A 10,218-nucleotide genomic window follows, 5' to 3' on the forward strand; every position below is an offset into this window, starting at 1 on the left:
GCCCGCCCTCACCCCCCAGGGACCGTCTGGATCCGGGCATCGTCTGCGGCGGCCTGGGCGGCACCGGGCGGCCGCGCAGTCGGCTTGAGGGAGGTTGCTTGTCAATATGGGGGTCTGCTTGTGCCCCTGGAACTGGGGTGAATTTGGGCTTACCCACTGTGCTCGCGGTTTTTTAGTACTTCTCTTGTATTTGGATATGGGATTGCTTTCTTAGCACTACAGTAGGGCTTGCATGGCCAGATGAACTCCCGCCTACCTCAATTTTGGTCCCTTCTGTATTCATAGGGCCTAACCCCCAAGTTTTCTAAGAGTTCTCTCCCTGGAACCTTTTTTACTTCCACTACTGCATGATTTTCTATTTCAGAGTCTCCTGATGCTCATGGACAGCCCCCTGAATCGGGCTGGTCTCCTGCAGGTTTATATCCATACCCAGAAGAACGTTCTAATTGAAGTCAATCCCCAAACCAGAATCCCAAGAACTTTTGATCGATTCTGTGGTCTTATGGGTAAGTGATTCAAGCTTTATACCAGCCACAAAATAATGCAGAAAGGTGGTTAGGAGTGGAAGAATTTTGGGAAGTCAAAAAGTTGCAGCAACCTTAAAAATGTGAAAGTGAGAAAAGTGCAGAGAAATGGAAGTGTCTTTGTGAGTACCAGGATGTATAGGCCACCTGTGTGTCCTTTAGCACACTGGGGAGCACCTGGATGAGACTCTGCTAGCACCAAAATAATTTGCAGATAAGCATGTCTTAGGACCGCTTTAGAAGATGCTGGGAACTCTAAAGATAGACTTTTTGTCTGCTTTAGCTCTGATCACTAGGTAAAGGATAGGATTTCTCTGGCAAAAGAACAGACAGCTTAACTACGTTTCTTCTCTTGTCAGTCCAGTTGCTGCATAAGCTCAGTGTTCGAGCAGCTGATGGACCTCAGAAACTGTTGAAGGTAAACACTCCTTGACTTTTCACAGCTAATGTCACAACATTCATCCTTTGCAGCTAGTGATGTAGGAGTGAAGTTGGTTGTTGTTTCTGGACTTAGCTGTGTGGCAGGGTCTCTTACCTCCATGCCCCTATTAACTTTTTGCTTCTTGTAGGTGATTAAAAACCCAGTCAGTGATCATCTCCCTGTGGGCTGTATGAAGATAGGTACCTCTTTTGCAGTTCCAAAGGTGTCAGATCTGCGTGAACTGGTTCCTGCAGCGGAGCCAGTTGCCATTGTTGTGGGAGCTTTTGCCCATGGTTCGGTAAGTGCGTGCACCCCTTACTTGGAATTGTAAAAATCTTTATCAGAATAGATTGCAGTCTTGCTCTGAGTATGGGTATTTTTCTTTTGCTCTTTTTTCACTTGGTCTGCCCTGTCCTGCCCCCCCTTTTTTCCCCCCAGGGAGGCTTGTCAAAAAAAGGCCTAATGCTGCAACACTTGGGACTTTTCTCTGTCCTGAGAGAGGGCGCTAGTGAAAGCTAGCAGTTGCCCTCCTGTGTTTTATTGTGGCTGTGTTCAGCCTTGGAGAAATACCATGCCTCTGCAACCAATGGAGATAGATAGGACTAAGCAGCTTGATTTTTCTCTCTTCTCTAGGTCAGTGTCGACTATACAGAAAAGATGGTCTCCATCAGCAACTATCCCCTCTCTGCTGCCCTGACATGTGCCAAAATTACTACTGCCTTTGAGGAAGTTTGGGGAGTAGTATGAGCTTCTGCTGCTACTACTGTTGTGGTGGACTGCTATCAGTGACTCCATGTTCTGGAGAGGTTTTTTTACTTAGGTGTGGACCTGGTGCAACTTTGGGCTCCTGGAAAGGAAAAGGCTTCAATAGTGTCCTTGTAGCTTCTGGAGCAATGTGACTTTAAAGAGACTGCCCCACCAACCTTTTTTCCTCCTATTAAAGGTCACTTTTGATAAGAGTGTGCTTGTGGATTTTACTTTCTTATGTTTAATACCTGGGCAGGCTTGATCCCTTTATAGCAGGGACTCAGCCCAAATTTGTCACGGAACTGATATTCTTCGCTGTGCCCTGCTTTGCCCTGCAGCTGGAGTTACTCTGTCCCGTAGAATCACCCTGTGCAGTGGTGTGCAACAGCTCACACTCCCACACTGAGGTACCCAAGAGGAAAGAAGCTGAAGCAGATATGAAAAAGACCAGGAGCAATTTTTATCTTGGATGACAAACGTAGAAAAGTCAGAAGGTGGCTCCAATCCAATACAGTGCCTGCGTTGAGTTTTTTTACAATCATCTGATATCAGCAGAGAGACAGGAGTGTCCACTGGAGGGCGGCAGAGAGATAAGGCAACATACAGAAGGTGGAGGATCTGGAAGAAGGCTTACTCCGTTCCCCTCCTTTCGGGTCTCTGACCCTGTGCTTTCTCTTTCCCCCTCCTCGCGTTGAAAAATGTTGTACTTCAACACAGCAAACTTGGCAGGTGATGCGTTGTTTCCGGAGTGTTAATTCGACTCCTACAAATGCACAGGTGGTAAAATCTGAAAAGAGAAAAGGGCTAGATGTGTTTTAGTTGGTTTTGTTTGCCTTTCACTTTGGGCTGTAACATTGCTGCCCCACTTCACTTCCTATCCCAAGTGAGGGATTCTCTCCACATAGTACAGCCTTACCTTTTGGCTGTTATTCTGCTTTTTTTAGCTTTTCTTTTCGTGGCACAATTACCCTGCGAATGTAAGGCAACACCAGTAATAAGGTGAAGACCAATACATGGCCAAGGAAATAAACAGACCTGTACACCTGTAAAGAGAAAGGCAGGGTTAAGGATCAGCAAGCAGCTTTGAGCCAAGAACATAGACAGGAGGGAAAAGGATTGGTTGCATGGGTTTTCTGTTTGTGGCTACTAAATACCTTCATCCATTTGTCCCAGGTGAAAAGGCAAAATGGCACCAGAGAGTAACCCATGAACAGCCAGTGGTTAGCCTGCAGCAGCACGTAGAAGATGGGCTGCAAGGCGGTGATGGAGGCCAAAGTGCTTAGGAGAGGACTGTCCCGAACAAGGCTTATGATCTAATTTAAAGAAAAAAGAGTGTTCTCAGTTAGATGTCCTGTGCCTATATATGCAGCCTCTGGGGCCAAAGCATCTATCTAGCTGTGTAAAATGAATTTTAGTAAGCGGTTAGTCTAAAAAAGTAGCTAAGTACCCCATCCTGCTCAAAGTTTTAATTAAAAAAAAAAAAAAAAAGTTCAAATATGGAATATTGTTCTCAGTGCTGGGAGATTTAGCAGAGGCATTCAGCTCATGTGCTTGCCCTCCACCCTTTCCAGCTGCCAAGTACTTCAGTTGCCCTCTACTCATATGCCAAGTTCTCCACTTTTCTTCCTGTCAGCTTCTTCAATAAATTTATGGCTTGCCCGTGCAGAAGCCAGCAACCTACTGAACTCTTTGAGAACAGAACCGTATCATGTTTGAACACCAATTCCAAAGTGAGCAGCTATTTTCTGTATTTAATCCAAGTAAAAGCCTTTGGCATGGCAGTTTCCAGACTCACGGGGACAGGCTAATGGAGGCCACCCCATTCTGGTAAGTCAGACAAAGCGCACCTGTCTTTCAACGATGACTATAAGGAACTCCATTTGAAAGCACACCAGGTAGCCAGAGTGCAGCCCATGCCAAATGGCCAGGAAGAACAGGGCCAGTGCCTGTGACAGCAGTTTGTTACCCAGGAACTTCAGACGCTTGAAGACGTAGCTAGAGCAGAAAAGAAACAAAGTGCTTCCAGTTTATTGTCTGTCCTCCCCTCTCCACGTCAGAGGTGCGGGGCCCAGGGGACTGTACACCTTTGCACACCCTGTGGTGACAGAAACAGCGAGAAAGCTCCCCTTACCAGGGCAAAATGTACCTCAGCCCTTGAAAGAAATCCTAGCTAATGCAGAGGAGTGGTTCATCTGACAACTCACACAGGAATTAAAGTATTTTGCCATTTGTTTGTGTCCCCAGCAAGTGCTGAACCAAAACCCAGCTGAGTCATTGCATAGGGAGCATCAAGAGGCATGATACAGGAACCAGCTGTTAGAGCAGCTCTGCGGCTGTTTGACCAGGCAGGCTGAAGGGCTCACTGTGGTCCTGTCCTAGCCTGGGCCCTCCTGCTGCCATCAACTGCTTGCCTGTATGAATGAGCTGCCCTTTTAGACTGAACAAAAGGGTCTGTCTAACCCAGTAACCTCATTCGAAGGGGACAGCAGCAAAACATGGAAGAGTGTAAGACCTGAAAACTGGCAGATTCATCCTCTAATGCTCTCTCTCAGCTTAGGATCTTGGTTCTGCTGACAGACATTACTGACACATTATAGAAGGGGAATTTTGTCCTGCTCACCGGGCCACCCAAGCATTGGTGTTGATGTTGAAGGAAGCAATGGTCCCTGTGAACAAAGGTGTTGTCTCATACAGCCAGACCTTCATGTTGGCACAGGCATCCCACAAAGGCTTTCCATTCTGGTCCTTCCCATTGTACCCCAGACCAACAAGGATGCAGACACCTTCCTATGGAAAAAGATTCACAAGAAAGATGAGAGGAAAACATTGCCTTTTTTTCTTTTTTTTTGGAAAGGCAGAGCTGGGGAAGCTCTGACTCTCAGTGTTGAGTGGAGAGACACCACTGCCTGCTTTTTAGTTAGCTAGCCTTTGCTAACTTAAAGCACGCTAAACTGACCTGCACTGATCTCCAAATATTTGGATTACTTCCATTTAATGCTAAGTCCAAGAGCATACTAGTAGCTGCAAAGGTGCTACCTTTGTTCGTTTGTCTTTTGTTTCTGGAATGACATCTAGACTCACCGTAACAAGCCAGCAGGTTACGTATTTGTAGAGTATAATTTTGCCCCAGATCAATATGTAACCACAACGGAACCAGAAAGGCTTCTCCTGCAGAGGTAAGAGTGAAATAGAATAAAAATTAGAAGTGGAGTTGAGTGGCAGTAATGAGACAAGGTAGAGGAGATCTCACCACCGTCTTTTGTTTTAATCTGATGTACGTGTTGAGACTGCTACACAGACTGGACTGCCAGGCTACTGGCTTATGCAAATTTACACACCATTCTCCTTCCTTTGGTAATAGTTGGCTGTACTCAAATAGGTACTTTGGTAAGACTCTGGGATTAGCATAATCATTGCAGAATTTACACCCTCATTTAATCATAGTGACACAGAAACACTGATAATCTGCAGGTAGGAATTACTTGTTAAGAGTTTTCTAAGAATTCCAAAGATTCTGGTAAGCCTTGCAAGTTACTCTAGTGAAGTTCTTTGCATGTAATGGTTAAATGGAATGTCATTAAAAGGTCACAAAATGCATATGTTAGGTTTCCAAAAACAAGAGTAGCATCTAAGATTAATTCTCTATTTGTAAAACTTTTTAATTTAGTTCAATTCATCTTAACACATTCCTGTTTTGCATCAAATGGAATCCACAGGACAGGCAGTAAAGCCAAATCAGTTGTGGAAAGGCTTATATCACTAGTTGCTGACATCCTGTTTTTAAAATTGAGGCAAAACTAAAAGTAAGTAAATAAATAAATCACTCTTGTAGATCCAGTGCCCCCCACAGAAGTGGAATTCTTCCACACCCCAGAACTGCCAAATGAATACATACCATATAATCATCTGAGATGAGGTATTCATCAGTGACGTACAGGCTTGACAAGGTATAGGTTACTAGAAACAAGAGACCCAAACTCAGGCGCTTCAAAGCAGGCACAAAACTGAGAAAGAAAAATACGAAGTTCAAAGAAAAGGCTTGGAAAGAGACCTTCAAACTCATAATTTTAAAAACAGAAGCGGAGAAGAGGAGATAGGGGAGACAGCAATAGGGAGTCACCACATTCCACTGCAGCAGACGCCTCCATTTGGAAGCTGGGATGCTAACATTGCCCAGTTGGGACCAAGTCTGTACTAATGTCAAATGGTTGTTGATGTTGGTGCCCTGGAACAATGCTAGGACATTACGCAGAGAGTTATGAGTAACTTTTGAAAGACTGCCGTGCCTTATAAATCACTTTTGGCCACAGTACTTCAGTGTCCAGGTAAGAAGGCATTCTACTGCAGGGAACATGTGGAGGATTGAGCGTTCTGGGATTTTAGGAAGGTGAGGAGCTAAGTGGCTTTTTATTACCTATTAGGTCTCTGGCCTTGAACATCAGTCATCTCACCCCTTGCCAGTTTCTGATAGTCTGTCATGGAGAACTGAGGCCCCACCATGAAGGCACCATAGAAATAGGAGAATCCTGAAACCTCCAGCAAGGTAGGAACTCCCCGGACAGCAAATCGCCGCTGCTCAGGGGTCAGGAACTCCTGCACCAAAGGGAGTGGCGTTAACATCATGCTAGGGGATCTCATACTAGCTCTGGAAGTCATGTTCTTCACCTATCTCCTTAATGGTCTCAGTTCCTGCTCTCCATGTATATGGAACTTTTCCACTTTGTACTTCACATCCATTCCCCTCCCCAGCCCTCTCTAAACCCATCCCCGCTAAATAGCAACAAGATCTAACGGTTGAGACCAGCTGCACAGATCTCTATTCCCAAATAAGCTCAAAACATGGAAAGGATCTATTGACATGCACCCCTGCCAGCATAGCAGGCATAGTAAAAGCACTGTATCTGACCTATTCCAGTCCCTGACCGCAATCACATGTACTCTCCCAAGACCTTATCGTCCTACAATTCCTACTTCTTGATGCAAGAATTTATTGTCTTTAAATACTTGAAACTTCAGCTTAGGAAATTTCAGCTCAGCCTTGTTTTCTTGCAGTCAGCAGTGATTCCATGGATTCTAAAGACTGGGTCAGGCCCCAAACAGGAGATGGGGAATACAAATACTTGAAGTAGGATTAAGAGACTGTAGCAAGTGTTCTGCCCTCTCCCACACATTGTGCTGTGCAACTTCTATCACTGTTTCATCTGCTCTAAAATCAGGGCCCTGACAAATGGTAAAGGCCAACAAGGATATGGTAAGACTAAACAAAGGCAAGGAAGATGGGAGCTGAGATCCAGTGCTGATGGTCTGCAAGTTAAAGGTACACTACCCACAAGACACAGAGCATTGGGGATCGGGAATCTAAAGCAACAGATTTGGGGGAAGGAAATAATGGGGAATTTGGAAGGGGGCAGGAATAATATTCTGACATGACTGAAACAACTTTTGTCCATCTCTAATCACTACTGTCTCTGTTCCAAATTATTTATTTCCACTCCTGCATTCAGACACTCACAGATGTTCCCCCTCTCAGCTATGGCTTTTACCAAACAATGAATCCAGCTTGCTAACTTGCACCCTTTGAACTTGATTTTCTGACCTCTAACTCACTGGAATGGCACAGAAGAGGGGAGGAAGAATGAAGGAGAAATGGTGCATTACTCACCGGATCTTTTCCTCCATCATAGTAATCGATGGCCAGACCTAGAGGTGAGAAACAGTTATTTGAAGCCCTGGGATGGGCTGGTTGGGCTGAACAAGCAGTCCTCTCTTCCCTGAGGCATGGCTTGCAGAGTGCAAGAGATAGGAAGGAGGTGTCACTCACCAATCAATTTGAGTGTCAAGACACAATGTGGCATTGTCCACTTGATGTCATAATGCTCTGTGGCTGTGAAGTAATATCCAGCCATAAGGTATGTCTGAAAGAAACCATTGTTTGGGTTATTCAAACTAATTCCCCCAGCTGGTTTTGATCTGTCTCCACTTTTCCACCCACAGTTGCTACTGGGAAGTGGAAAACTGAACAGAGGGCTCCTTTCTACAAACTGATGGAGTAAGAAAGAGAGTTTTACCATCTGAAAGAAGAACGTGGTGAAGACGGCAGTGATTGTGCGACCCATAAGTCTCAGTATGAGGAACTGGATTAGGACACATAGCAGGGAATGAAAGAACTGCATCCCTGTGGAGGGGGAAAGAGAGAGAGATATGAAGTAGAAATGACATTTTCCCATTATAGGTCCTCCCAACCCACAGCATGCCCTGGGCCAGGCAGCTCTCTCTTCCCAAACCCATCTTACCAAAATTGAAGTAAGCAATTGAGAGTCCTGTGAACACGTTGTAAAGATGAATGAGGTAGGTCTCCTTCTGGAAGAGGAAATAACGCTGGAACAAGGCAAAAGGATATCCTGAGTAAAGGAGGGGAAAAAAAAGAGAGAGTTGTACATTAGTGTAGGCAAATGTTTATAATGGTCCAGATTATAGCTTTCTTGAACATGTTATTAGGAATGTGTACTTTACATCATCATCATCAACACATCAACAGATGTTGATACATCATCAGATACAACAGATGCATCATCAACACCGGTCACAGCATACATTCCTGATATTGTATTTCCATCCCCATAAGATGCCAGACGACTTACTCTTTTTACTACACAGAAGTAAATACTTTAACAGGAACGTTATTATATCAAAGTTGACATTGAAGTGCAAGAAATTCCAGGATTACAGTTTCTGGCCTCATTCAATACATGAAATGGATAATGCTGAAATACATGAATCAGACTTTAGTCTCTGATTCATTTCCAAATGCTGTGACAAATACAGTGAATGTGGCAAGAAGCTAGATTAAAAGAAAAGGGGGTGGGGTGGGGTGGAATTTTATGGTTAATACCATTACAGTGTCCTAAAAAATTCAATCCCTGCTCACACCTCAGTGAGTTCTCATGTAATGCTGACCAACTTTAGCCCCAGGTGACCTCCACTAGTATACTTTCTTTTCCAACTCTCTAACTTCAGATTTGCATCTGATTTGTGAAGTACTGGGCACGCAAAGCTCTAACTAAAATCCATGGGGACTATGCATGTAATAGTTTTGAAAAATCGAAGTCAGAAGCATTTCATATGGAGCAGCTAAGATAAGTGGAAGGAGTTTTTTCCTTGCATTTTCTGCATGTTAGCTCCCAGTCTAATTTAGGAATGCCTCCAGATTATTCATCTGTGGCTCCGGTGAAAAGCAAACATTTGTGAAGCACTCTGGTAGTACGGTGAGAAGTGCCATACAGAAACTCATGATTACATTAAATTCTCTTGTCTAGGTGAGGTTCACATAGCATGCAATAAACATTGCCACATATTAGGCAACAAATATCTTATGTTTTAATACATATTGACAGAGAAAGCGTTGTCCATATCATGAGTATTGTAAAGTCTGTTCATGCAATTAGTGTTTCTAAAGGCATGTGCACAACGAGCTGAATTGGGATAGCAGAAGCAGAGGTGTTTCATAACTCACTGCTTTACTTTGCAAGCTTGTGTTCTTTTATCCCGATTAAAAACAAAACAAAAAAATCTCTTCTACCAAAAAAAAAAAAGGAAATTCATCACATACCGCAATACTGGCATCCACACTGCGTATTAGACTAGCTGAAATCTCTAGCAGTGGATAGATCTCTGCTACTTGCACTAATGGAGTAATAGTAGCAGTAGGTAGTCATGTTTTATATGGAGCAGTAAGAAAAGGTGATGAAATGCACATTTTGCCAAGAAGCATTTGGTGGATGAAAGGTTTCCAACAGGCAAGGCCAAATCTAGTCACCATTGTGAGAAGAAAGAGGAAACTCTGTCATGTTACGTAAAATCCGTGAATTGCAGGCAGTCAGTGCTAACAGGCTGAGGTGTGACTGGCACCATTTCAAGGTCCTTTCTGTCACCCCAAATTCCTTGGGAGGGAGTCCCAGAGTTTGGGACTTTTGGGATCCCTTCTAGATCCCGGACAGTGGCACACTCTACCAAGCATACAGGTGCATAACTGCTGCTTCTTGCAACCGAGCTACTGCTCCCCATTTCCTCAGCCTCTTGCCACCCCTCTTTTGGTCTTCCCTGCCTCCTCGTTCCTGCTCCTTCCTTCTTTTGTGTCCTGCACCGGTTTCCACGCCACAGGGTGCTTTCTCAGCCTGAGTGGCCGGCCAGCCCCACATACCACAGCCCTGCACCCGCAGAGCCTGGCAACCTCGCTCCTGCACACTCGTCCAGCTTCCTCTTCCCTTCCACAGCAGCAGCTCCAAATTCCCCTACAAAATGCCTTACTCAAACCGTCCCTCTCCCCTCCTGCTCCAACACCAGAATCAGAGGTACGTGCCTCTGCCGTCCCCGAACACCAGCTAAGGGAGAGAGAGGGAATTGGCAAAGAGAGTTCATTGCATGGGCTCCCTGGGGATACAGGAGTAACTCAAAGAATTAGAGTGATTCACATGATTTTTTTTTTTAAGTAAGTAGTATATAGATGGGGATTCTTTTTTCATTTGT

At 44.6% G+C, this 10,218-nt stretch overlaps 2 protein-coding genes across 2 annotated transcripts in view; one reads left to right on the forward strand and one right to left on the reverse strand.

The window, feature by feature from the left end:
* Positions 1 to 8: 8 nt before the first annotated feature.
* EMG1 (EMG1 N1-specific pseudouridine methyltransferase) lies at positions 9 to 2,047 on the forward strand. The gene is made up of 5 exons (XM_009639129.2): positions 9 to 137; positions 365 to 506; positions 884 to 942; positions 1,094 to 1,243; positions 1,579 to 2,047. The coding sequence occupies exons 2-5, from the start codon at positions 374 to 376 to the stop codon at positions 1,690 to 1,692; spliced, it is 456 nt and encodes a 151-aa protein (XP_009637424.1). The 5' UTR covers positions 9 to 137; positions 365 to 373; the 3' UTR covers positions 1,693 to 2,047.
* Positions 2,048 to 2,130: 83 nt separating this feature from the next.
* LPCAT3 (lysophosphatidylcholine acyltransferase 3) overlaps positions 2,131 to 10,218 on the reverse strand; it is an 11,569-nt gene continuing 3,481 nt past the window's right edge. Inside the window, exons 2-13 of the mRNA XM_035894615.1 lie at positions 7,986 to 8,093; positions 7,761 to 7,867; positions 7,514 to 7,607; positions 7,355 to 7,392; positions 6,107 to 6,285; positions 5,588 to 5,696; positions 4,774 to 4,860; positions 4,313 to 4,479; positions 3,540 to 3,687; positions 2,847 to 3,005; positions 2,609 to 2,735; positions 2,131 to 2,479 (exon numbers count right to left, since the gene is read on the reverse strand). Coding sequence (XP_035750508.1) covers positions 2,619 to 2,735; positions 2,847 to 3,005; positions 3,540 to 3,687; positions 4,313 to 4,479; positions 4,774 to 4,860; positions 5,588 to 5,696; positions 6,107 to 6,285; positions 7,355 to 7,392; positions 7,514 to 7,607; positions 7,761 to 7,867; positions 7,986 to 8,093 — 1,313 coding nt within the window. The 3' untranslated portion in view covers positions 2,131 to 2,479; positions 2,609 to 2,618. The remainder of the gene's footprint in view (positions 2,480 to 2,608; positions 2,736 to 2,846; positions 3,006 to 3,539; positions 3,688 to 4,312; positions 4,480 to 4,773; positions 4,861 to 5,587; positions 5,697 to 6,106; positions 6,286 to 7,354; positions 7,393 to 7,513; positions 7,608 to 7,760; positions 7,868 to 7,985; positions 8,094 to 10,218) is intronic.

Source organism: Egretta garzetta, unplaced genomic scaffold (assembly GCF_000687185.1).
Source record: "Egretta garzetta isolate BGI_Z169 unplaced genomic scaffold, ASM68718v1 scaffold85, whole genome shotgun sequence".
NCBI classification, from domain to species: Eukaryota; Metazoa; Chordata; class Aves; order Pelecaniformes; family Ardeidae; genus Egretta; species Egretta garzetta.